Source organism: Phascolarctos cinereus, unplaced genomic scaffold, assembly GCF_003287225.1.
Source record: "Phascolarctos cinereus isolate Bilbo 61053 unplaced genomic scaffold, phaCin_HiC Scaffold_2;HRSCAF=192, whole genome shotgun sequence".
Classification (NCBI taxonomy): Eukaryota; Metazoa; Chordata; class Mammalia; order Diprotodontia; family Phascolarctidae; genus Phascolarctos; species Phascolarctos cinereus.
Genome location: NW_027555625.1, coordinates 264,639,160 through 264,666,245, shown reverse-complemented (window position 1 = coordinate 264,666,245; position 27,086 = coordinate 264,639,160). Strand labels below are relative to the sequence as shown.

Sequence of the window (27,086 nt, the reverse complement as noted above, 5' to 3'; positions counted from 1 at the left end):
GGTGAATAGGGATACTATTGTATGGTCTTATCCAGGTGCGGGGAACCTACAGCCTTAGGGCCTCAAGGCTGCAGGTTTCCCCCCCCTGGTATTAGTCAGGAAGAATACCTGGGGAATGTAGTTAGGGTAACAAAAGTCTTGAGATAGCTCTTGTTTTTGTTTTTCCTCATCTCGTGCTTTTTTCCCCCCTTCTCTTCCTCCCAGGCTGCAGCTGCTCAACAGATTCCAATTTCTCTCCACACATCTCTGCAGGCACAAGCTCAGCTTGGGTTGAGAGGTGGACTTCCTGTCTCCCAGTCTCAAGAGATCTATAGTTCTATACAGCCCTTCAGGTAACATACATACGTACTACATAGTGTCTTAAAAGTTTTTTGGGACCTCCCTGTATTTCTTTCTGATGTCAGTTTATGAATAAGGCCTTGAATATGAAATTTGACTCAAATTTCCTTGCCCTACCTGCCCATTGCTACTGATATGCCTTCATTGTTGATAGCTTTGTTAAAAGTTCAATGTTTTGTGTATACCAACACCAAAATTATTTCATAAATTTCATTTCAAATGCTTTGCGAGTCAGGTAAAATTTGATTTTGGGGATGGGAATGGTGGTTATCTAAGAATGGACTTGTTGTGATAAAAAGATTTCTTCTTTAGATCTCAGGTGTATATGCATCCCAGCCTGTCCCAGCCCAACACCATGGTCCTAACTGGAGGAACTGCCTTGAAGCCTCCTTATTCTGCTTTTCCGGGCATGCAGCCCTTAGAGATGGTCAAGACTCAGTCTGGATCTCCTTACCAACCAATGAATGGAAGCCAGGCTCTGGTGTATGAGAGCCAGCTCAATCAGGCAGCTGGAATGGGGGCCTCCCAGATGATGGACTCCCAGCTAACACAGGTTAGAAATAACCTGACATCAAGAGAACATTTTGTTTTTGTCTTTTAATTTTTCTAGTTTGTTTGTCTTTAAAGCTTTGGTAACATCTCTATAGCTATGGTATTTTAGCTGACAGAGGACAAGGATCATAGGACCAAATATCTGTTAAACATCTATTTATGTGCATGGTGTTTTGCTAGGTGCTGGGGTTAAAGGCCAAAGTGTTAAACATAATTTCAGTTTTGATCTCAAGTACTATGTCTGGAAGATCAAAAATCAGGGGTAAAATTCTTTGTGTCTGCATAAGATTCAGGGAGTTAATTGGTAAAAAAAAACACCAAACCTAGCATGTCATCAGGTTCATCTTCAATGAACTGATTAGTGTGGGAAAGTGTAGCAGCAGATAAAGAAGCTTTCTAGCACTTATTAATATATAGTATTTTCTGTTTGTAAAAGAAAAAAAAACCAAAGCCTTCCAAAAACATCAGCCCATACTCCAGGTATCTGCAGTCCCTAAGCTAGTGTTGAAATGTGTTTCAGATCACCTTGTGTCTCTGCAGTATCACTCTTATCATGGAGTCCCAGAGTCCAGTTTTAACTCGTTTTTATACCACCAAAGCAAAACCTTGCTGAAGGCCCAGCAGTGGAGGCTTTTGTGTCTCTATCAGAACAGTTTGCCCACTGCAGATTGGTTAGTGGTACCGGCTTAGTCTACACTAAGGAAAACAGAAATGAAATCTAGAGAAGGAAAATGTATGTGCATAGGCATTTTCTATAGTTAGCTATCTCTATAAAGATACATATATCTGTATGTCTACCTGTCTCTCTCTTTATAGATAGGTATGTTTATAAAAATCTTTCAAACATTGGGCTTGATGAGAATAAGAGGGGACAATAGCATTTTTAACCTGTCCATTTTGAGTGAATACCCCATGTTTTTCAGCAGTTAACAATGCCGTTGCCTGGCTCCCAATTACCTTTGCCTCGCTATGGTTCTGGTCAGCAGCCATTGATTTTACCACAGTCCATTCAGCTGCCACAGGGACAGAATCTCCCTGTAGGAGCTCCCCGAAGAATCCTTCCACCTGGATCCCAGCCCTCTGTCCTTGCTACCAGCAGAGAGGTAAAGATTGACCCTAATAAGATTGTGGTCTGACAGAAAGTCTTGCTTTTGGATTTTATACCTTATTCTTTTTAAATAACAGTTGAGTACAGTTAGAGGAGAAGGTTATCTAAGAGTTGAGCCTTCTGGTCATTTCCTTGTTGCTATGAAACACTAGCCTCCCATTACCCTGTCCTAAGTGTACACTGCTTGGTTGTTTCTGTTTCTTTTTTTCTTTCTTTTTTTTTTTTTGCTTTTAGGCAATTGGGGTTAAGTGACTTGCCCAGGGTCACACAGCTAGTAAGTGTCAAGTGTTTGGTCTGAGGCCGGATTTGAACTCAGGTCCTCCTGACTTCAGGGCCAGTGCTCTATCCGCTGCGCCACCTAGCTGCCCCTGGTTGTTCCTGTTTCTAAGAAATCCTTTATTTTTGATCCCTAGAGTTTATGAGTGTTGGTCTAACCCCAAAGATGTTGACCTGTGTGGGAAGCCTAGTGTCTGTTGTATGCAAGAAAGCCCAGTCTGTCCCTGTTGACACAGTACAGCAAAGGCTGCGCTGTCTCCTGGTTTTACCACATGATGCATTCTTACCTCTTGGTCTCCTTTAGTCCTCTCAGATGGAGATGAAAGGGTTTCACTTCGCTGACGGTAAACAGAACATCCCTTCTGGAGGGTCTCTTCCATCACCACAGACCTACAGGTAAAGAAGCTATGGTTGTTAGATCCTGAACAGCCAAACACTCTGCATGATTAAATACTAACCTGTGGAGAACACTGGGTGGCTTAAATACTGGTTTTGGGGATCCCAGGAGAAGTCAAGGTAGAGATTAATGTTGTATCTTTTATTAAGCAACCTGTGTTTCAGATGGCATTAGGAAGTCCTAAGTAGACATGTGAAAAGCCTTAGTAGTTGGATCATCCTAAATAATACATAGAGTTAAAGAATTTCCTGGGAAGTCAGGGTGGCAGATGCTTAAAGTTTTACTAGAAAATGAGATTTTTCCCTCTTCCTCCAAAGGACCAAGGGGTCTTATTGAGCAGGGAGTCTAGAGATGGAAGCCTCATTTTATTGAGAAGGGAGTTGCCTCTCAATTGTATCTTCTCACCATAAATGGCCAGTTATGCCTCTGGGAGGGGACTTTTCCCAGTACCTTGCATAGTTATCCCCAAACAAGCTAGCAAGCTGGCTTTTTTACTCTTTCTGAACCTGTGGCAGCTCCCTAACTTGGGTGGGGGGTTGGGACATACAGAGATAACCAAATGTCACAAATATATATTGCCTTCTGTAAGTGTTTGGAGGTAGGGAAAGGAGTATCTGAAGCTGCACCTGTATATTTGTTTTGACTCAGTGTTGGAAATATAGCGTTCTAGTACCTCCTTTGGAGTATTTGGGAAATTTTACTTCATTATCCATCTTCCTTTGCTTTAGGTAGAGTTAGAAGGTGGGTGTTTATTTCTATAATATTCCATTTTTTAAATTAAATTTTTGGTATACTGTTTTTGTTTTCAGTTAAAGGTTATATACGCCAGTGTGTCACAGCTTAAATTCACCGTTAAGTTGCCAGACATTAGTTCAAGGAGCTGTTAATTTAGTAATCAAGTTAAACCAAAAAGCCAAGAAAACCTCATTTTAAATGGGTGTTTTCTGGTGTTTCAGTTTACATTGACCATTACACAACTCATCAGAGGAATGTCAATTTCATCAGTCCTGTTGTTGAGCATCACTTTATATAAAGTGTGTATGTATATCTCATAGTTTCTTGAGATCTGTTTTAGATACTAAGGTTGCAATCCCTTAGTTCAGAATTATTGCCCATATGCTTCTGCCTTTTCTGTCCTTAGAACACCTCTCCTGGTTTTTAGCTCCATCCATTCTGTTGCCTTAAGGCCTTAAATTTTTCATCTATGTGTTCTGCAGACTGCCCAGATGGGTCCAGATGCCCCTGGCCAAAGAGGACCTTTCTTCATGCTTCCTCCATAAACTAGGTTTTTGTTCCATTTTTGTGGTGATACTTTGTGTATTCTCAACCACTCCCTTTGGTTTTTTCAGGCCTAGCTCTGCTAGCCCCAGTGGGAAGCCATCTGGACCAGCAGTTAACATGGGCTCTGTGCAGGGACACTACGTTCAACAGGTAGAAGATGGCTTTCCAGATCTTGTCCTGTACTCTTAGGCATTTTTCCAAGTGCCCAAAGAGAGGGGAACATTTCATTCTATTGAGAATACTCCTTTTTTTTAAAAGGAGGTTTGTGCAGGAGGTTAGAGCATGGGATTGGTAGTCAGGCTGCCTGGCTTCTCTTCCCATCTCTACCCCTGATACTTTGGTTGAGCTACTTCTTTTTCTAGGCCTCAGGCTCTCCTTTCCTTCTCAGAACAAAGGAGGATGCTAAACTCTCTTCTAAGAGTGATGCTATCAAGGTATAATGTTTATAAATATGTAGATATCTTTGTATGAAGAGAGGTAGTCTGGAGCACATTTAGGTTTGTGTGTTAGCTTTAGTGGGGAGAGAGAGACAGAGAGAGAGAGAGAGTGTGTGTGTATGTGTGTGAGTGTGTGACAAAGATGGAGACTGGCAAAGACAGGGACTTAAGTGTTGTGTGTCTTAGTCGGCTTCACTGTAACGCTTTGGTTGGGTGAAGTCATTGATGGATGCTAAGTCTAGATGGAGTTAAGTTTTCCTGTTTTGCAAGAACAAGAACATTATTGTTATTTTCATCACTATATTAGGCTGCTACTCTTAAAACATATAGGACCCAAGAAAGTCCCAGACAACTTAGCATATGTGGATTTTTGTTGATCCCTATGTGACAATTCATGTGGGCAGCTAGGTGGCAAAGTAGATAGAGTGCTGGACCATGAGTCAGGAAGACTCACCTTCCTGAGTTCAAATCTGGCTTCAGACACTTAATATAACTGTGTGAACCTGGGCAAGTCACTTCACCCTGTTTGTCTGTTTCCTCATCTGTAAAATGAGCTGGAGAAGGAAGTGGCAAATCACTCCAGTATCTTTGCTGAGAAAATCCCAAATAGGGACATGAAGGGTCAGAAATGACTGAAACAACAATAAAATCTGGCACTTACCAAATGTTTTGAAGTGACTTCTTGATTTGAATGGAATTAACTTTCAAAGCTTTTTTCCCAAATAAGAACTGCTCTTTGGGAGCAAGGAGAGGATGTGGTGAAGGTTAGCTACCATTACACAAGGTTGGCTGCTGTTTTTAATAGTATTACATGTAGATCTTTAGAATTAGTAGAACATTTATTGTGAGGGCTCATTGTCTGACCCTTGGCCTGGGGGGGTACACTTTATAAATTGGACTGTCATTTCTTGGGTGTATAGCTTGAATGTTAATGTGTTAGTGAAAATATCTTAAAGGAGTAAATGTGAGAGGTAGCATGGTAGAGTGAAAGAGGGTTGCATTTGAAATTAGAGGATCTGTGTTCAAATCCCTGCTCTGTCCATTGGAATGCTAGACAAGCCGCTTAACCTTTCTGGGCCTCATTTCCTTCATCTGTAAAATGAGAGCACTTAACTAGATATCCTCTAAGGTCCCTTCCAACCCTTATGTGGATCCTATGAGTAAGCCTGCTTTTGACAGTTACTGAGTTATCTCTTTCCTTTCTTCTTCTCCTACCTTAAGCACAGTGAAAAATTGTTCATAAGTCTGGTGGGGTGCAGGGAAGTGTCCCTGAAGGTATTTTATCTCACATGAGATGCATAATGTCATGAATTGAAAAGAACCTGTCAGCTTGGTAAATCAGTAGTTCACAAAGCCTCTTTATTACAGTATTTCTCTGACAAACATTCTTAGGTCATCACTACATTCTCTCCCCAGATCACTCTGTTAAAAGTTCTTTGGAAATGAACTAGATAGAAATCAGCTAGTTTCATAAGAATTTTTAAAAGTACTTTTGAGTCTAGCACTTCAGCTAAAATATGGATCACTTAGCTCTTTCTTTGCAGCCCTACATCAGGAAGGGGGATGGTGGGAGCTTTGTATCTGATCAGGAGTTCGGCTTATTAAGCTTATTTTCCTCTCTCTCTGTTTGTCCAAAGGCAAAACGAGTGGATGAAAATAAGCCCAGCCTGGGAGCTGTGAAGTTGCAGGAGGCGGCCTCTGCCACACAGATGAAGCGAACCGGAGCAATCAAACCTCAGGCGGGGAAAGTTGAGGAGAGCAAGGCCTAGGAGTGCCTGTTGATGCCTGCCATGCCAGCTCACACACAGCACCGCCGCTGTCCTTACACAACTGGATGTTTGGAAATCTCGCCAGATCCATCATCCCAACAACTTGACTTTGACTTGACTCAAGTGACATCTTCAGATTTTCCTCCCATCCTCCCCCCTCCCCTCCCCCATCATGTTCTCTTTCGACAATGGATATGACATTGACCTGCTTGCTTTAATAACAAAACAGGCAAATGATCCCTTCAACCCTGCCCCACCCCATCCTTCATTCCCCTACCATGACTGTTGAGTGGCTCAAAGGGTTTGTGCAGCGCAGGTTCACCTCCCAGTTCTCCCTCTCACTCTGCCCCCTGCTGTCATACAGCTCATTAAGCAACAGCAGCCTTCTCTTCCCAAATCTTTCTCCCAGCAGAGTGATACCCAGGCACGGAGTATGATAATAGCAGGGGCATTTTAGTTTGAGGCTTTTCATTTTAAAAGGCAGCTGAGGTTTTTAACGAAGGAAAAAACAAAAACAAAAAAACAAGCTATATCTATGTATAGCAAAACGTTTATATGTTCTTTCTGCTCCTTCCCATCCATCACTTCTAACCAAAATAGTTTCCTTTAACCTCTCTCCTTCATTTCATGTTGCAATGCTACCTTAAGAACTGACTCTAAAACCATTGTTTTCCCTACTTGTTTCCCTTGAGATTATTTGCAACAAAAAAAAAAGAAGAAAGAAAGAGAGAACTCTTAAACTTTTAGTAATATGTCATTCGTGATTCTCACTAGAAGTGAATTTGTAACTAAGGCATAAGATAGATTGGTGTATTGATTTCATCCTGACTCCTGTCCTGGTTACTGCGGGAAGTTTGTTGCCCAGAGAAACAGGATGACGTTTTCAGCATGAGGGAAGATGCATAGGCCCATCTGAATCTAGTTGAAAGACTGCCTCCCAAGACAGCCAGGGATAAATCATGGATTTTCTAACTCACTGGTGTGTTCCAGACTTCTCCTTTTGCATGAATGAGAGGACCTGACCCATGAGGTTCCTCTGGCAGCTCCTCATAGTTGTATTGGTCTCGGTGTTGTGTAGGCCAGTTCTCTCCATCATCCTTGCCTCTCGGGGCTGATATATGTGCGCACTCGTTTTATTTTCTAAAGCTCCTTTCTGGAGGAAAGCTTTGGAGGAGCTTTGCCCCTCCCCTAAGTGGCCCTCTGGTCCTTCTGTGTTTTCCTGTCTTCTCTGCAAAAGGAACAGTGGGAATTGGTCTGCATAGCAGTAATGGTGCACAATTTTTTTTTTCATCTTTTAGCAAAAATGTAGGGTCTGCAAGGCAGTTTTAAGTCTTTTTTCTTCCCTCAGCAAAGCAGACCTAGGCTACTCCTGGATCATATGAAACCTGGACTCTACAGCAGGTGTCTCAAAGATCATCACTATTTTCTCTGGAAAATGGACCATGTCTTAAGTCAACTGATCTCCTCCAGCTAAATGTCTATGCGAGCTATGTTCTTTTTCAGGCAGCAACAACAACAAATTGTGATTCTGTCACTCACAGGTTAGGGGGAGGAAGTTTAAATTTTTCCCATGTTCTTCTGATGACCAACCAGCCACCTGCTGATAGGAATGACTACAGCTTGGTATCTATCTACTGGTGGTTCCAAAGAAGACTTTTGTATGAGGAGGGCATGGTAGAAGGGACTGTCAGGTGGTGTTATAAGACTTGGGTCCTCCAAGGTTTTATAGGGATGCGTTCAAGTTATAAGCTAAGTATAAATGTGGATGTTTATACAGTAGGCACAGCTCTTCCACCTATTTCCCCACATAAGTAATGGCATCTCCTTTGTCCCTCCTAGAATGTGGGAAAACGCAAGTCCTTACAGAACTGTGCTAAATCACTTTCTCAGTTCCTTGTTATTTTGATGATAGTTATAACTTTGTAGTGGAGTGTCAGTATGTCTTCTATTCAATAACATCTAGGGGCAGGGAAATTTGGTTAAGAATCTTCTTTTTTTCCATAACCTTCACCAACCTGCCTCTCTCAGACCTTACTTACACCAGCTTGACTATTTTTCTCTCTCATTCCTAACAGCCTTATCCCAGGAGCCTGTTCTCCAAGGAATGCCCTATTGTTGGACGACCCAGCATTGGCCTGCCCCATGCATACATCATCTACTTTTCCTTCTCTTCCCCTATGCCTTGGAGTTTGTGTGAGCATATGAATAGTCTTCTACCTTTATTACTTCTCCCTCTGCTCCCCTACACCATGATTATTGCTGAGCTGTCCTTATTCTGAGTCTGTCAGTTCAGACCACACAAACTGAAGTCTCTACTTGTGTAGTCTAGAGACTCATTTAAATCTATTCACACCAGATCTAGGTGCACACTACTACTTTTACTTATCAAAAGGGAAAAAAAATTATTCTTCCTTTCATTATCCTATTATACATGACAGTCCTAAATGCTGTTACAGAGTTGACTCTGAAAATAATACATCCCTCAGGCATACAATGCCATCAAAATGATAGTACTTCCTGTTTGAGAAAAGAAAAATTAAGACAACAAGGTCACCTGTTCCCCTACCCTTTTCTCTTTTACTACCCCAAAACACTAGAATTTATTTATACGTATTTGATGTTGTAGGTCTAGGTGAAAAAAAAAAGTAAATGTTTCACTGCTCTATTTATATATAATGTCTGAATTATTCTGTGCAGGAAAGGCCAAGAAATTGCATGTGAATTTCATTGCGTTCACCACCACTGTGTAACTGTTCAGCTGCGGTGTCTTTTCTCCTCTAAGATACAGATTTAAAATCAGACTTTTTGAGGGACAGTGAGAGGCCTTGCTGCTCCTCTGTTCCTTTGTCTGATGGAAAGCAGTTTTTAGTGCTGACACATTTTAAGGTGCAATATCCCTCTTCCTGTCATGTGGTTTTAGAGCAAAAGCTCCAGGTAGTGTGACTTCTGGTCCTGGCCGTTTAAACCCCTGTTCTCCCAGTGCAGATGTATACAAAGGCTTCTGTTGGGGTTTCATCAGTTCCCAGGAGGGAATAGAGCAGATTACACATTAAAACAAGAACAACAACAAAAACACACGACAGTTTCTAGTAGGTCATAGTGGATTTTAACTTTTCTGCTACTGAGGTGAGAGTTCGGAATTAACTCACTGAATCTTTGCTTAAGAATTGCTTTGGTCTTGGATGCCAGTCAGCTTTGCCCCAGCTGTTGATAAAGTGCAGTTTGCACGGGGAGGAGGGGAAATTGGCTTGCTCCACAAGTGGTTTTAGAAAGCCGTGTTTTGCCACTCTGTTATCTGCCTGATTAAGCAGAGGTCCAGAGTATATATCTGTGTAATTGTAGTATGTCGTTTATCCAGTGACTAGTTGTTTATCAGCTACATTAAGTCTGGTTTCATTTCTTGTTGGGACTTTTTTTTTTAAGTTTGGCATTACTGAACTCTGGCTTTAGGTTTCATCTTAAGGGAAAACACAAAGGATAAAGTTAGTATATGCTCAGATGTACAGACAGAAGGTGTGGTTTCTATTTTCAGAAACTAAAAAGTCTTTCCTCACAACCATTGCAGAGCTGCATTTGGGGACATTAGGGTATCAGTTTAAAATCTGGATATCAGTTATGCCCACCTATGTGTTGGCCTTTCTGCACTCCTAGATCTGCCTTCTAGATGTTTACTGCAAATTTTAGATTCTTACTGTAGCCATGGGACTATGTGTAATGAGGCAGTGTGTTGTATGTTTGTACACTTGGTTGTCATATAAATTACGTATGAATGCACTGTCATCGAGTGGCATGTTTTCCCAGGCACACAACAGGTCCTCATGACCCAGCTGCTCCTCATTGCTTGCTGGCTTCTTTCCTTTGTAAGCAGGGGAGCTGGTGCATGTTTGCTTCCCATTCCATACATCTCTTCCCCGCTCTTTTTTTTTTTTTAATCCCAGGGTAAGCTCAGAGACAATGCTCTGTGATTTTCTCCTGAAAGCCAGTGGCACTGACATTTTCTTTTGTTACATTTTCTGATGGAATGGGAAATACAAATGACAGGAAAATGAGCCTCTCCACTCATTGGTGCGACCCAAGGACAAGTGGAATAGTTTGGGACTGTAATAATTCCTCGTGATTCAGAACAGAAAGATAAATCTGTGGGGTATGTGAAAAGGTGGTGGTAAACCAGCCAGCTGTTCCTACTGTTGCTGCCAGTGTGTATAGTTATGGTGATTTCCCTAGCTCATCAGAATATCTAACAGTTGCCTCATTTCCTCTAATTCCCTCACCCACCCTGTTATGGTGGCCCTGGAAATGGTAGTAGTGGCTTATGGCCACATTAACATGTGGAGGCACCTGTTAGTGTAAACCCATTTAGGCTCTAGGATGACATTCATTGTTTTCAACTGGGATATTGTACTCCTTAAAGCTTTTAACCTCATGCCCTGTATAGTAAAAGATTTTGTTTGGGTTTTTTGTTTTTGTTTTTTTGGCCTTTCCTCTCTTTGTCTTTTCATGTAGACCAGATATTTGAAAGGGCAGACGATGGATAAAAGTGTAATGTGCAACCTGTTTATATATTATTTTTTGGAAACTATTTTAACTTGGATGGGAAACTAGAATCACGGAATCACCAGGCCAGTGGTGGCACTCTCTTGCCCTTTCCCTCCGTTTCAGTACCTATTGTTTCTCCTTTCAAATATGTGATTGTATTAGCTCTTTCCATATGAAAGAATTCTCCTTATTTAAATAAAAAAATTTTAAAAATAAAGCATATTTGCTTTCTCAAATTTTGTGTTATTTGTTTTGGTACTTTTGCTTGCTGAGACAGACTGACTTGTATATCTCTGTAGATGGCTGATTTATAAATTATGCATGTTAAGAAATGAGTTCAGGAATCTATTTAAAATGCCAAGAGAAAATCACTTATTTGTTGTTTGGCCATCTTTTACTTTATATACAGTAAAAGGAAGGATTTATACTGCACATTGAGGGACTGACAGATAACCATGAAATTCTCCCCATTGGGGGAAAAAAAAGTACCATCAAGGATAAATTCCTTATCTCATAAGTATCCCTAATCTGAGGGGGTCTCACACAACTTTCTGAATTCATTCTGCATTGAGCCTTTGATAAAGTGTCTCTTTTTTATAAAAAGTTTGTAATTGCATGGCCCTTGAATCTGACACTAGAGCAGATAAAGGGGATCAAAATATAAATATAAAATTGCCCTCTGGCCTGCACTCAACACTTATGTTTTGACCAAACCTTAGTTAGATAAAAGGTCACCGGGAAAGGAGGGAGGGGTATGGGAGTAAGATCTCCCGCAGAGGATGACCGAGACACCACGCTTTGCATCCTGTAGGGGCTACTCGCTGCATGCATGCTGCTCTAAGTCGTTAATGGGTCGGAAGGTCGGCTTAAAGCGAGGGTGACAAAAACACTCAATGCAGTGCAAAGTACTGGCAAAGGTTCCAAGCAGAGATTCCACGGTGAGCCTGGGCCCCTGCTCAGCCTGCAGGCAGCCCTGTAAAACTGGTTCGAAAGATGATCGAAGGATGGAATACAGATCGAGTACTGGCAGTGTGAGCCCCGGGGGACTATCGTCCAAACAGCACCTTCCTCCCTGGGCGTGTGCAGTTTACTTTCTGTCCTGGTCACGGGGGAATGGGTGGGGTGGGGTGCGGGCGGTGCACGAATAAATAGACTTCCGGCTTTGGGGGCGGAGGGTTGGAGACTGGGCTTCTATCTTGCTTTGTGCGCATGCGCGATGGACGCCATTGGCTTTTCGCAAGCCCGTTCTCGGCTTGGCCGAATAGGCACAGAGTGCGATGCCCACGTGACCTGTTGCGTCACAGCCGTTGGACCGAATCGCAGGCGCAGCTAATCGAGCCTGATGCTAGGGTCTAGTGGATGTGCTGCTGAGGTTCCTCCGAGAAGCGAGCGAGTGCTTGGACGCGAGAGTCAGCTCCTGAGCTCGGTGATTTTAACTTTAAGTGTTCTTTCGGGTGATTTTAAGGCTGGCGCCGTTCTCTGCGCTCCAGAATCTCGGATGATAGAGACCGCCGCACCCAGACCCCCAGACCAGAGAGGGAAACTGAGGCCCAGAGAGGGGAAACGACTTCGTGGAAAGCGAGGCAGAGCAGATGGGAGTGCGCGTGGGGGAGGCTCAGCAGAAGTCGTCAGCAGCGGCCGCTCTCCAGGGGCGAAGTCTGGTTCCACCATTCACCAGCCGGTGACCCCTTCGGGCGGGTCACTTGACTTTTCCGAGCCTCAGTTTCCTCCTCTGTAGGCACCGGACCTGTGATTTCTTTGGCATAGGGAACTCCCGGGGGAAGACACACCCTCGAGCAGCGCAGGTTGGCACCCTCTCTGTGGCTGACAGCATCGGAGCGGGGAGGGGCTCTTCACCTGGGGCCGCGGGGTCTGTGGATGGGGGGAAAAACCAAGTTACTGCCGCATTTTCACAACCTCTAACTGATATTTGGCGTTTCTTTCCATTGTTAAGGTAGGCAACAAACCCTGAAGTAGTATTAGCAGGATTGTTGACTTTGTCGCCAGCAGAAATCACAAAATAGAAATGTCACCAATAGAATTCATATGTTGCAGAACTCTGGAAATATCTTTTCGCTACTTAAGAACGCTTGTTTTAGAGGATTGTCTAACTACCGAGAGATTAAGCTACTTGCCCAGAGGTCAGACAGACATTATGTATGTGTCAGAGGCAGGATTTAGAGGTCAGCTAATTCCATGCCTCATCTGACTATCAGCTGTAAAATGGGGATAATAATCTTTGCACAACTACCATACAGGGCTGGCTGTTGTTTAAGGTGGTGTATATAAGTGCTTTTAAAGCAACATATAGAGGACAGCAGTCAGCTGTTATGACTCAGTCTAAAGTCTCACCCCTGTGCATCATCTCACTGGTTACCCTGGCCAAGCTAACAGCACAGGCTGTGGTAATTCCAAACCGGGAATGCCTCAATTATTGGCCAATGAGGAGCTGACCGAGGAGCAACTTTGCAGCAGACATCATCTCAATAGAAGGTTGGCTATGGTAACTTATGCTCATCTAGTAAAAAAAATAAAACTAATGATCTGCAACTTATACTGATGAAATCATGCATCCTTGAAAAATTGAAATGTGCTCATTCTTATTAATGGCAAAGCCATAATGAGAACCCCAGATTTTCTGTTAGTCTGATACAGGTTCCCTACCCCTGGTCTAATGTCCCTTCCATTATAACTTTTCTTCCTATCTGAACCTGTCCTTTTCCCCCTTGGTTTGGATCAGTGATTTCATATGTCAGGAGAAATCCCTAGTATGCAAACTTCTTCCAGTCAATTAACATTTAGGTATTGCTTAGTCTTTGTCAGGCATTGTGCTAAATCCTTTAGATAGAAAGCCAAACAGTTCCAGTCCTGAAGGAGCTTGCATTCTCACCATGTGTCCCCAGTAATGCAGGTAGTAACTCATTTGTCTTTGTCCTTAGGTCCTTGAGAGGTTAAGGGACAAAGCTTATTTTATTCATTGTGTCGTTGTATGTTTAGTACAGCAGCTGTTCTAATCAGATATGTTTCCATGAAAAATCCTTTTCCCCAGGCTTTAGCCCTTTGATCGTGAGCTCCCATTTGCTGACTGGCTTGTTTCTTTCCATTTTACAGGGGTGACTCAATCTACTTTGCCACAAGATGTTAGTATTTTTGAAGCGCCCTGTTCTTGTAACTGCAGAGATCAACTTGAACTTAGTGGCTCTGATGGTGGTAGCTTTGTTGAGTCGATTGTGGAAGTTGTCCTATCCACGGGCAGTAGTGTAAGCTAACTTCTGCATCTCTCAAATTCCAGAATTTAGCAAAAATAAATTGCATTTGTTTCAAGTGAGAGAGTGGGGTTAACAGAGGGAGCAGTGTGCTGGAGGAGATGGGATGGAATGGGCTCACGTGTAGTTAAAGGGATTAGCCTTAGCAAGAAGAAGGGCTACCTCTTCATGTGAGAGAGAGAGGTGAAGATGGAAGTAGTAGTAGAAGGTATCAGAGTAATATCATAATAGGAGGAAAGAAGAGGGAACTTACAGGAAATGGTCTCAGTTTTTTTTTTCCAGTAAAATGGCAGAAGCCATGGGAGGTTGAGGAGGAATAAAAAACTATGGAGAAGCCACCATGGAGAGTGGGATAGAGTTGATTAGAGAGGTGTAGGAGGATTGCCTAATAGCAGGGAGGGCCCAGTTGAGATTAGGTAACAAATTTGTAGTGGTTTCAATCAGAAACAGCTGTGTGATTTTCTCCACCTTTGTTTAGCAGTGCATGCGTAGGAGCAAAGGCAACACGTGGTAGTGAACCCAAGGCTGGGTCTTGGTGGGGCTAATTTGGTGATATGATAAGGAGACAAGGGATTCAAGAGAAGAGGACACTGAAGAGTTGAACGAGTTCACCAAGGGGTCAGGATGGGGAAAGGAGGAGAGCGTGGTCAGTGCAGGGGTGATGGCCTGGGCGAGAACTGCAGGGTCAGTCGATTGGAGGTTATGGTGTGGACAGAGAACAGAGTTCAGTATTAGAAGGCAGAGGGGGAAATGGAAAGTCAATGGACTGTGATGAGATAAGAGTATTTCAGAAGATATTCCTGAACATGGAGTGGGTGAATTTATGGGTAAAGATAAGATCAAAGGTATTCCACCATCTTTGTGTGTGGCTGAGAGGGAGTAGAGGACTAGGTCATGGAAAATGAATAAGTTGAGGAACAGGGAGGTTAGGGTATTTGAGGGAGTATCCGTATGTATGTTGAAGTCCTCTTATATATGGGGAGGAATTGGGGAGGAGAGAAAAAATGTGAGCCAGGTAATGAGCTCAATGAGAGAGGATGGGGAGTGTCCTGGAGGTCTGTAGACAACAGCTACCAGGATTTTGATTGGGTAATAAATGTAGATTGTATGGACCTTAGAGGAGGTTCTCAAAGGATTGTGATAGGGGAGAACTTGGGAAGGCTATGGGGAACAAGAAGTGTTCTAGTCCTGCACTGAATCCAGAATGTAAAGGGCTTTAAATGCCAAACAGGAATTCGTCTTCTATCCCAAATGCAACTGGGAGCCATTGAAGCTTTTTGAGCAGGGGAGTGTATGGCCAGACAATGCTGTAGGGACATCATTTTGGCAGTTTTGTAGAGGATAGAGACTGGAGGCAGAGAAATCAGTTAGGAGGCTATTGCAGTAATCTAGTCAAAAGATGATACCAGCCGTAACTAGGTTAGTTACGGTATAAATAAATAGAGAGAATGAAATGGATGTAAGAAATGTGGAAAAAGTAGAATCAGGAAAACTTTGCATTGTGCAAATACATTACAGGCGTTGGTAAATTCACATTTGAAAATTCTGATTAGATGTAATACTATTCTTAAATTTGTTTTTCAGCTTTGATGAAGTCTACTATGGTCAATTTGTATCACTTTACATGAAGCAAATCTTTTTTGTGGATGGGAGTGGACCACCACTTGGCCACATGTTGCTTGCTTTTGGAGGTAAGCTTTGACAATAGTTGAAACATACCTGTTGACCTTAGAACCTAAGAAAAAGTTAGTTTTTCTTTCTCAAGTTTTGTCTTAGTAAGGAGGAAATACTCTTGTCTTTTACTTTCAGCAAAATAAAATGAGAACCTCTCATTTGTATAATTTAAACTAGTTAGAAGCTGATAGCTTATGGTCCTTAAGGTTTAGGGTTGAAGGCAGAGTTAACAGCTGAGAGATGGGGTTTGTATCCTATAGAATCTTTTCGAGGAACTTCTTGGAATCAGTGGGTTATAGATCATAAGGTTTCACTAGAGAAAGCCTGGGCCTAGATTTATAGGGCAGTTCATGCCCTATAATTTATCTCTAGCCTAGTCTACAAAGTAAAAACATTAAACAAAAGCCAATAAAAGCACATTCTCAGTAGTTTTTAAAGTTTGAACATCTGCATGCTCATCCATGTACATTAGAAAATGTACAGGAAAAGATAAGATTGATTTAGTTTTCATTGTAATTTAGGATGTTCTAGAAGAAGAAACCACAAGGGCTTTATTCCTGGACTTGGATCATCAGAATATGTAATGGGATACATGAGAACACACACTCTTAAAGTTTGCAGCTGTTACCAAGTTGCTAAGACCTTGAATGATAGACAGTTGAGGTGAATTAGTTTCCTTATCTGTAAAATGGGGGTAATACTTCAGAAAGTTGTTATAGTTTCAAATAAGAAAATGCATATGAAATACTTTGCAAACTTTAAAGTATTATATAAATTCCAGTTGCTATTTTTAGTAATAACAAATGTTGATTGACGAATTGGCCTTATATTTTAGGTTATTTGGGAGGATTTGATGGCAACTTTTTATGGAACAGGATTGGAGCAGGTAAAGGTTATTTTTCATTTTCAACTTATTCTTTATTAAATATTCCTTCTTTATTAAATGTTCCACAAACTGGAATTGAGTGGTAATAAGTTTTGGAAAAACTGGCACGTGGGTTTTTCCCTCAGTGAAATGTTAAATCTGAAGTGTTGAGGGTTATACAACTTCTTGAAAAAGCATGGTGAAGGATATTTGAATCCGCAGTCATCCTCCCTTTTCTCATAACAAGTGATTCTGCTGCATGAGCACTATTAATTGCAAACCATAAATGACCACTGATTTGTATGTTGCTTCCTTGATCCAAAGTCATGTAAATTGTGTTTTGGCTCTTGCAGATACTTAGCCGTTGTTCCATCTGAAAACATGCCTGCTATATGCTAAGGTCATTTCTGCTACAACCTGCATGCTGATTATTTGGTTATCTTTTCCAGAGTACAGTAATAATGTGCCAGTGTGGTCCTTGCGTCTGTTGCCAGCTCTAGCAGGGGCCCTTAGTGTCCCTTTAGCTTACCAGATTGTATTAGAACTCCACTTTTCCCACTATGCTGCTCTTGGAGCTGCACTTCTGATTCTAATAGGTAAGAATGGTATATTGAGTCATTCTTAACAGAACATTATCACATTTCCAAAGGGAGTTTAGCAGCTTAAACTAGACATGATGCGGGCGGGTTGAATTTCACTCGTTTGTGTTTGCCCTGTAGCGCCATCTACTTTGTTTCCAAAATGTTTGACAGTAAGCCGAAAGGATGACTTAACCTCAAGAACTTCACAGAAGAGCCAGTGGTTTCATTTTCCAACTTTGGGGAGTGGGCATTGGGGATTGCTGTACTTTACAGTCACCCAATCAGAGGAATGGCAAGAGGCCCAATAAGCTAGTTTGATGGTACCGAAAAGGTGAGTTATAAGGTACACATAGGAACATGTATCAGTTCTCAGCAGTATTTTTTACATCCATGCTGCCGTCTGCCTTCCTCAAAATTTCCCTCAACAGTAATGAATGAACAAATACTTCTCATAAAGCCTTTCTTTTCTGTGTTTTTTAAATCATCTCAAGCCTATTCACAAACAAAATAAAGTTCTGTTGTCTTGTTAAAGTCAATCAGTCTTATTAAGCACCTATGTTTGAGGCATTGTGCTAAGTTCTGGGGATAAAAAGAAAGGCAAAAGACAGTCCCTGCTTTGCAGAAGCCCACAATCTGATGGGAGAGACAGCATGAAAACAACAATGTACAATTAAGGTATATACAGGATAAATCCGATATGATCTCAGAGAGAAGCCACGAGTATTAAGGGATATCAGGAAAGGCTTCTTATAGAAGGTAAGATTTTAGCTGGCGCTTGAAGGACTTTGAGGAAGCCAGGCCTTGGGGGGAGCCAGTGAAAATGCCCCAAGAAGGGGGACGGAGTGTCTCATATGAAGAAGAGCAAGGTGGCCACTGCCATTGGATCACAGAATGCCTGATAAGGTACAAGAAGAGTGGAAAGGTAGGAAGAGGCCAGATGATGAAGGACTTTAAATGCCACACAGAGGATTTTGTGTTTGAGCCTGGAGGTGATAGGAAGCAACTGGGAGGGAGGGGGCTGGAGGGGAGTGACAGGTTCATGCCTGTACTTTAGCAAGATCATTGTGACTGCTGAGTGGAGGATGGAAGGGAATGGGAAAGAGACTTAAGGCTGGGAGACCAGCCAGCGGGTGGTGGTGGTCCAAGGGTGAGGTGACGATGGCTTGCACTATGATTGTGGCAGTGTCAGCCTCCATAGGGAGCCTGTACAGTATGTTACAAAGGTAGAATTGACAGGATTAGGCAAGAGATTGGACGTGGAGCTGAGGAGTACAAGGGATAAGAAGTTGTGGAGGGTACCTAGGTTTCCAGACTGGTTGACTGGGAAGATGATGATTAGCTTGACAGTAATCAGGAAGTGTGGAGGAGGGGAGGGGAGGTAATGAGTTTGGTTTTGGACGTGTTGAGTTTGATTTGTCTACAGGACATCCAGTTCTAGATGTCCAGTAGATGGTATTAGAGAAAGCTTAGGGCTGGATAAGTAGTTCTGAGAATCATCAGTGTAGAGATGAGAGTTTTGTCCTTGGTAGCTGGTGAGATCACTGAGTGAAGTAGTACAGAGGGAGAAGAGAAGAGGGGCCCAGGCAGCCCTAGAGGACACCCATCATTTTCAGGCATGACCTGTGTAATGATTCACAAAGGAGATCAAAGACAGCAGAAGGAAAACCAGACTAGAGTAGGGATATAGAACCCTAAAAAGAAGAGAGCATCAAAGGGAAGAGGGTGATTGACAGTGTCAGAGACTGCAGAGAGGGCAAGAAGGATAAAGACTGAGAAAAAGCAATTAGATATTTTAAAATAATTTTAATTTTAAAAAATTTTTAATTAAAAATTTTCAATGAGCAAAACTCTGCTTTTTCTCCCACACCCAGCTGAAAAAGAAAGATAAAAACACAGTTACAAACACAGATAGTTAAAACAAATTCCTGCATTGGCCATGTCTAAAAATTCGTTCTGCATTCTGAGTCCTTCAGCTCTCTATTAAGAGGTGGGTAGTATATTTCATCATGACTCCTCTGGAATTGTGGTTAGTCATTACACTGATCAGAGTGTTTCAGAGTTATTTGTCTTTACTGTTCTGTAACCATTGTACAAATGGTTCTCCTGGTTCTGTTTCTCAGAATTCAATCTGCATCAGTTCAAACAAATCTTCCCAGGTTTCTTTGAAACCATCCCAGTCATCATTTCCATGACAATTATGTAGCATAACTTGTTCAGCCTTCCCCCATCTGATGGGCACCTACCACTTTAGTTTCCATTTCTTTGCCACCACACAAAGAGCTGCTGTAAATATTTTTGTCCATCCTTAGTTAAGGTTTGTTTTGCTTTAAGACTATTTCCTCTCTTAATATACCCTCCCTTTTATTCTCTCTTCTTTCTTTTTCCCTTTCCCTCCTGTTTTGCTGTTGAGTAAAATGTATTTCTGTACCTACTCTGTGTGTGTACCCCCTTGACCAGATCAGATAACAAGTTCAAGTGTCATCTACCTCCCCTCCCTCCCCACCCCTTTCTCAAGGTTTGTATAGACTCTGTTTGTACACCCTGTTTATATGACAAGATAAATAAGATAATTTTCCCTAATCTCCTTTTCCCTTTCCCTTAGTATATTCTTCTCCCTTTCCTTTCTTCTTTTAAGACCATCAAAAAATAACTAAACTGCTCCCAGGCTCTGCCTAATTAGACTCTCTTCATGATCCCTGCTGATGATAGAGTTCTGAGGGGACATATGTATCATCTCTCCATATTAGAATGTAATCACTTTTTTAAAAAAAGACTATAATCAAATCTTTTTTATGTTTCTCTTGATTCATGTGTTTGTATTTCAGAGTTTCTATGTTGCTCTGGTCTTTTTCTTCAGGAATGCCTGAAAATCCTCTTTCTTTAAAGATCCACTTTTTTCCCCTGTGGGATTAGACTCAGTTTTGCTGGGTGAGTTGTTCTTGGCCTAAGCCTTTGCCTTCTGGAATACCATATTCTAAGCTCTTTGTTCCGTTACATGCATGACTGCTAAATCATATGTGGTTCTAATTGTGGCTCCCTAGTTGTTCAGTTCTTTCTTGCTGCTTGCAGTCTTTTTTCTTTGACCTGGAAGGTCTAGATTGTGGCTACAATGTTCCTGGCAGTTTTTATTCTGAAGTTTCTTTCAGGAGGTGGCCAGTAAATTCTATTTCCATTTTCCTCTCTGGCTTTAAGAGAGAGGGACATTTTTTTTTAATGATTTCTCAGAGTATGATGTCTAGATTCTTTTTTGGTCATTGAATTCATGGTCCAGTGATTCTTCAGTTACATTTCCTCAGTCTGTTTTTACCATGAGGTAAACCTTATATTTTCTTCTATTTTTTTTTCAGTCTTTTGACTTTTATTTTTCTTGTCTCGTGGAGTCTTTAGTTTCCATTTGGTCATTCTAATTTTCAGGGTGTTTGTTGCTTGGATAAGATTTTGTACTTTTAGTGCCAAGCTGTTAATTCTCATTCCACTTCTTCCTAGAATAGTTCATATCTTTTCCAGTTTTCCCTTCTAGTGCTTTCAATTCATTTGTAAAAATATTTTTAAATTCTTGATTCATCTCTTTTAAGAATTCTCATTGATTTTATGCTCAAGTTGTATTTTTCTTTGAGGCTTCACTTATAGATATTTTGTAGTCATTCTGTTCTGGGTTTGTGTCTGAAAATTGTCATCATAACAGCTTTTAATGTCAGGTTTCTTTTTTGTGGTTGTTTGCTCATTCTTCTAGTCTACTTCCTGACTTTGGACTTTATGTCAGGGTCAGGCTTTGTGTGCTTCGGAGGGAATATCTGAATTGGTCCTGATGCTGCTTTCTTGGGGTTTTGAGTTATGTATTATTCTAGGATCCCTGGGATAGCTCAGGCCAGGAATCTGCAAGCTTTCAGTGCTCTCTGGTCTGAGCTTTACAAGTTCCTTGCCAGGGTTTGGGTTTAAACAATAGGCCTGTGGACTTGTCTACTGTGGAGTTCTGGTAGATGCTGGAAAACTCTTCTGGTTCAGAGTGTCAGAACTTTAGGCTTAACTTTGGTTTGGTTATTCCTGTGTAAGCAGGGCTAGCAAATGAAACAGGATCTCACTCCATTCCTGGTGTCCAAGCCGCACAGCTTCTGCTTGCTTCTTGCCCAGTATTCAGCCTAGTGCCAGTGACTGCTCCTCACCCTGCAGTCTAACCCCTAGGTGCAGGTCTCCTCCTCCATCCACACTGAGTCTGTGGCTGAGCTGGATAGTGAGCGACTCCTGGTACTGCATACCCCTTAAGGCCCCTTTTTGTTGGACCCGGAGACTCTTCTTCTTACCCTATTGCATACATACCCTTTCCCTACACTGGAATGCTCCCCCTGGACATGCTCTTGGCCAGACCCTGTTCCCAGTATCTGAAGACTTCTCTAGCTCCCTAAGCCTGTGCCACCTTGGATTGGAATAATGACGCACTATAATTTTTTTCTTGAATTTCCAAATCAGGATTCAGGCTGGTGTGTTTTTTCTAGATCTATTTGGAGGTATTATGGGACAGAGGATAGTGGAGAGCTCACTCTACTTCTTTCTGTTTACTCCATCATCTTGGCTTCAGGTCATTAGATTTGACAATTAAGAGAGCATTGATAACTTTGGACAGAGCAGTTTCAATTGAATGATGAAGTTAGAAGTCATATTATAGATTATTAAGAAAAGAGTGAGAGGAAAGGAAGTAGAAGCATTCATTGTAGACAGCTTTCTCAAGAAGTTTAACCACAGAAAGGAGGAAAGAAATGAGATGATAGATAAACTGAGAGTTTTTTTGAGGGTAGGTAAGATGTGGACAAATTTATTGGCAGTAGGGAAGTGGCCAGTAGACAAGGAACAATTGAAGATAAGTCAGAGAGGGGATCGTAGTGAGGCATTCTGCTGGAGGAGATGAAATGAAATGGGATTGCTTGTATAGTTGGGGAATTTGCCTTGTCAAGGAGGAGGACCACCTCTTCATGTGAGATGGGTCAAGATGGAGATGGTGACAGAAGGCAGCTGAGTGATGTGGCATGAGGAAGAAAGAAGGAAAAGGAGTTGTTAGCTAATTGCCTCAATTTTGTCAATGAAATAGGAGGCAGTTTTCTCAGCTGAGAGAGCAGGGCAAGGAAGAGCCATAGGAAGTTTGAGAAGGAATAAAAAGTTCTGGAAAAGCCACTTTGGTGAGTAGGATATAGAGATGATTAAGAAAGTATAAAAGAATCCCAGATGTTTTGGGTTCATTTTCAGAAATTTGGTCATTGCTCGTTTTTGTTTATTTTTTTCTCCCTATAACAGAGAATTCTTTGATTACTCAGTCTAGGCTGATGCTATTGGAGTCACTATTAATTTTTTTTAATCTCCTGGCTGTATTGTCCTACTTGAAGTTCTCCAGTTGCCAAAAATACAGGTAAGGTTACTTTGATGAATTCTTCTTTAATAGAAATGATCCATATATTGCTTTTTCCATTTGAACTTTTGTATCTTGTATTTTGAGAGTGTGCTTGCTAAATTAATGTTAGTTTTCAAATTGTTAGGTAATGTTTATAGGCATGTTTTATCTTTCTTTTATAGTGCTTACATTATTCACACCTTCTAAACTTGGCCCCTATGCTAACCATATGTACACTACGTGTGTATTCTTATATAATATCTATCCATACATACACACACAGTCCCTAAAATCTTAGTGTAGCTTTAAGCATTAATATATTCAGAAATATAAATGTTGCAAACTTACAAAAAAAATTTGAAAGTAATTATTTAAATTTTTTATACTTATTTAGTTTTGTGCATTTCAGATAATTATTAAAATTTTAACAAGGTGGAGTACCCTGTCATTATGTATCGTATGTCTGACAGTTTCTGGATGACATTTTCTCAGAAGGTGTATCAGTAGAGGAGGTTCACTTGCTTTACCTCATCAGTCACCTGATCTCTCTTCATGACACTTTTTCTTGGGGGGGGTAATGTCAAAACTGTCACATTCTTTGGCGATCTTAAGGCTAGGATTACAAACCTTTTATTCACTGAGCAGCAGTTAAAAGTTTTTACAAAGTCTAAAACTGACTAGTGTAGTGTTTATCATAAAATGGTAGTTATACTGAATTTTAATAAGAAACATCAGTATTTTAAATAGTTCACATTTCGAATGTTGGGGTATTGTTTTTGTAAGGCTGTACTGTTTATCTTCTGAAGTTATTAAAGCTTTAAAATACAGTAAGACTTTGGGGAGAGACAGCTGGGTGGTACAGTGGATAGGGCGCCCGGCCTGGAGTCAAGAAGATCTGAGTTCAGATACAGCCTCAGACACTCAGTAGCTCTGTGACCCTGGGCAAGTTACTTAATCTCTGTTTGCCTTGGAGGCAGCTAGACAGCTCAGGGAAAAGAACATTGGGTCTAGAGCAGATGTGCTCAGCTTGGCAGTAGGTAGGGGCCAAAATTAAAAAAGGCCAAACTTCTTCAGGCTGAAGATAGGTTTTTAGCGGCTCATTTTCCAAGTAAAGGTATAATTAATGATGAAACTATTTTGCAAATAAACCATATTTTTTAAAAAAGGGAAATTTCAATTAATTATACTTATTTCCTAAGGTTTTTATTTATCATGAAATCACATTAATGTTAAAAAAAATTACTTTGCTAAGCGGTACAAGTCTTAATACATTTTCAGGTTTTCGTATTGTTTATATTTAGTAACGACCAGAAACACAGCGAAAAGAGATGACTCTGGCTCCTCTCAGACCAGAGACAGAGTGATGATGATTGGTTGCCATTGGTCATGTGACAAGAAAGCGTGCGCAGTGGCAACCCACCCACCAAGTTACATGGTGGGCACAGTAGTGACTAGTAGAAGGCAGGCTAAGTGAAGGGCGTGGACAAAGTGCTCGTTACATCTTTATTTTCTTTTACATACTCTACACTTTTTTCACAGGCCACCCGAAATCCTTTGACGGGCTGCAAGCGGCCTGCAATAGAGTCAGGAAGATCTGAGTTCACATTTGACCTCAAACACTCATTAAACTGTGTAACCCTGGACAAGTCATTTAACCTCTCTTTCTCTTAATCCACTGGAGAAGGAAATGGCGAACCACTCCAGTATCTTTGCCAAGAAAACCTCATACAGGGTCACAGAGTCAGTCATGGCTGAACAACAACAAAGACTTTTGGGACACCCTGTGTCATGTTTTTACTCTAGGTTTCGGTCTTTTTTTTTTTAGCCTAGCTCAAACATTTGGTTTTATAAACAGCCCTTCACTTTAAGAATTTATTTTGCTTCATCTATAACACGTACTCAAGACTTATGAAGTGTTTGTTGTACTTGGCATTAATTTGTACCCAAATACCTAAATAAACCGTCTGTGTCATCTTTGATCTTTATGTAACTTTGACAGGGATACAGTTTTTGTTTTCATGTTTTTGTTCTCTCCTCCTAGCTCATTCTCTGTGAGCTGGTGGGTTTGGTTAATCCTGACTGGAGTTTCTTGTTCTTGTGCAGTTGGGTAAGTTCGTTTCTTTTATTTAGATGTGGTTTGCCTCCTCCACTTTACTTCTTATATCCCAGTTTTATTTCTTTATGGTGTATTTTCAGGATAAAATATATGGGCCTTTTCACTTATATACTGCTACTTACCATTGCTTCAGTCCATGCCTGGCATTTGATTGGAGACCAAGCTTTATCAAATGTAGGTACTGAAATCCATTGGTTATCAGATTTATTGTCCAGAAAACAGTTTCACATAAAGTCTCACAAAAACACATCGGTGCTCTGATGTGAATGTGGTCTGTCAGCTGCTTACAGTGCACCTCACCAGTTTATTTGATAAGAAAAAAAATAGATCATTAAAGTTTGTGCATTTTATATTTCCCAAGTGGAATATGATTAATAGATATAGTAGAAATTCGGAGTTTGGAGTTTAACTCTGACAAGAAGGAGTAATCTTGTGTTTTTAAATCTTCTGACAGGCTTGTGTATTCTGTCATTTGCTAGCCAGAGGAGTGGCCTTGTTGGTTATACCAGTAGTTATGTACTTATCTTTTTTCTACATCCACCTGATGGTGCTGTATCGCTCTGGACCCCATGATCAAATTATGTCTAGCGCTTTCCAAGCCAGCTTGGAGGTAAGAAGCAGAAATAAGGAATGGCGTTGTAATTAGAACAGCAGCCCTAGGTTTTTGTTCTGTGGAACTATCATTAAGCAATAGTAGCTAACATTTACATAGCACTTTAAGACTTTTGAAATGCTTTACCTAAATTTTATTTCATTAAATGAGAATTTGATGGAAAAAACTAAAAAAATCCATTCCATTTGTTTTTCTTTTGTTTTTTTTTTCCTCACCCTTTTTATCCCTTTCTTCATGATCGGGAAATATGTTTTGCTTATGATGTTATTTTTACACCAGACTCTGTGTGTGTGTGTGTGTGTGTGTGTGTGTGTGTGTGTGTGTGTGTGTGTGTCTGTGACAATGTGTGGGAGGAGGGATGTTCAACCCTCTTTTTTGTTTGTTTCAACTAAAAATAAAGTTCATCTGATGCCCACTCCTCTTCACCTCTTCCTTCATGGTTCTATTCCTTTCTACACTAGTATATTCTTCCTTTTATCTTCCTTTCTTATCCCCCTCTTAAAACTTTGTAACAAGCCATCTACCTCTCACGTCTATGTTTTTCTTAGTTAACTCCCTCAGCTAGGCCATCTCCAGTTGTTCTGACCTGTATCTATTCACTGGACCCAGATGGCTCTGGAGGAGAACGGGAGGCTGGTGACATTGCACAGCCCTTCCTCTCTCAAATCAAAGTCAGTTGCATGTCATGGCATCATTTTCTTGATGTCATGGTCTTCTTCAAGAATGAAGGACAAACCACAGCTACCTTAATATACTTTTTGTTTTCTTAAATTATGTTCAGTTCCAAATTCTCCATTTCCTCCCCCACCCATCTTAATATCCCAAGGTTCCTGACCAGCTCCCAAGTTTCTCTGGACTCTTATGTTTATATTTCAGAGTAACTACTCAGCTGTGGTCTTTGCATCAGAAATGTTTGAAAGTCTGCTATTGAATTAAAGGCTTTCCCCCCGTAGGATTATACTCAGCTTTGTAGGATAAGTTAGTTTTGACTGTAAGCCTTTTGGAATGTTGCATTACAAAGATCTCCTCTTATTTTTAATAGAAGCTGCCAAGTCTTTTGTGATCATGGCTGTGGTTTCTTGGTACTTGAACTGCTTCTTTCCGGTTGTTGGCAGTGATTTTTCTTTAACATGGAAACTCTGGGTTTTGACTGTGACGTTCCTGGGATTTTTCCTTTTGGGGTTTTTCTTAGGAGAAGATCAGTGGATTATTTCTATTTTCACATTGCCCTCTGATTCTAATAGTTCTGGGCAGTTTCCATCTACGATTTCTTGAGCTATCATGTCCAGGCTTTTTAACAATCAGGGCTGACAAGTAATCAGTGCTTTTAGAATTCTCTCCTTGTTTTCCCAATCATTTGTTTTTGATTTTATATTTTATTCTCTCTTGCATTTTCTCCTGTTCAGTTTTTTATTTTGTTCTAATATTAAAGTTTCATGGAATAATTAATTGGTTTGATTTATTCTGATTTTCAGGAATTCCTTTTTTGGGGTGAGGTTCACCATTTTCTCTGTTCAGCTATTTATTCTCTTTCTAGTTCTTTACTAGAGCTTGTATTTTACTTTTTTAAATCACTTGCTTCATTTCATCTAGGTATTGTCCATGTGAAAAATTGATTTTTTTCCTTTGAATCTCTGCTTGCAAATGATAGAGTTAGATTTGCAATCATTTTTTATATTGGATGGTGTTTTCTTTGCTTCCCTTATTTTTCCAGTTTTAAGTCCTGCATTAGGGCTTTGTGCTACAGCAGGCTCTTCTCCCTGCTGTGCTTTCAGGTGAAAGAGTCATCCCTGTTTTGTCCTGCGCTGGGGTTTTCTGGATTACTGTGCTGATCTCTGCCTCCACAGATTCCCTCCCTTTGGGTCTTTGAGATACAGAATGCTGGATCTCTAGGAC

General features: G+C 41.0%; 2 protein-coding genes across 15 annotated transcripts in view; both read left to right on the top strand.

Moving 5' to 3' along the window:
• Positions 1-10,931, top strand: part of PRRC2B (proline rich coiled-coil 2B) — a 100,802-nt gene extending 89,871 nt beyond the window's left edge. For 3 of the 8 annotated variants that reach the window (XM_020973513.2, XM_020973512.2, XM_078149986.1), the window contains exons 27-32: positions 205-332; positions 652-892; positions 1,815-1,994; positions 2,580-2,671; positions 4,022-4,103; positions 6,028-10,931. In XM_020973513.2, coding sequence (XP_020829172.1) covers positions 205-332; positions 652-892; positions 1,815-1,994; positions 2,580-2,671; positions 4,022-4,103; positions 6,028-6,159 — 855 coding nt within the window. In that variant the 3' untranslated portion in view covers positions 6,160-10,931. The remainder of the gene's footprint in view (positions 1-204; positions 333-651; positions 893-1,814; positions 1,995-2,579; positions 2,672-4,021; positions 4,104-6,027) is intronic. The other 5 variants (XM_020973516.2, XM_020973514.2, XM_078149987.1 and 2 more) reach the window with 3 other exon arrangements.
• Positions 10,932-12,011: 1,080 nt separating this feature from the next.
• The window catches only part of POMT1 (protein O-mannosyltransferase 1), a 42,761-nt gene continuing 27,686 nt past the window's right edge, over positions 12,012-27,086 (top strand). For 2 of the 7 annotated variants that reach the window (XR_013484721.1, XM_020973536.2), the window contains exons 1-9: positions 12,012-12,500; positions 13,807-13,955; positions 15,546-15,652; positions 16,471-16,521; positions 16,950-17,096; positions 22,368-22,479; positions 24,503-24,568; positions 24,658-24,751; positions 25,032-25,187. Coding sequence is in view for 6 of the 7 variants with exons in the window: in XM_020973536.2 (XP_020829195.1) it covers positions 13,834-13,955; positions 15,546-15,652; positions 16,471-16,521; positions 16,950-17,096; positions 22,368-22,479; positions 24,503-24,568; positions 24,658-24,751; positions 25,032-25,187 (855 nt within the window). In the remaining variant the exon portion in view is untranslated. Of the gene's footprint in view, positions 12,501-13,806; positions 13,956-15,545; positions 15,653-16,470; positions 16,522-16,949; positions 17,097-20,668; positions 22,253-22,367; positions 22,480-24,502; positions 24,569-24,657; positions 24,752-25,031; positions 25,188-27,086 lie in introns of those variants that run through there. The other 5 variants (XM_020973537.2, XM_078149983.1, XM_020973538.2 and 2 more) reach the window with 5 other exon arrangements.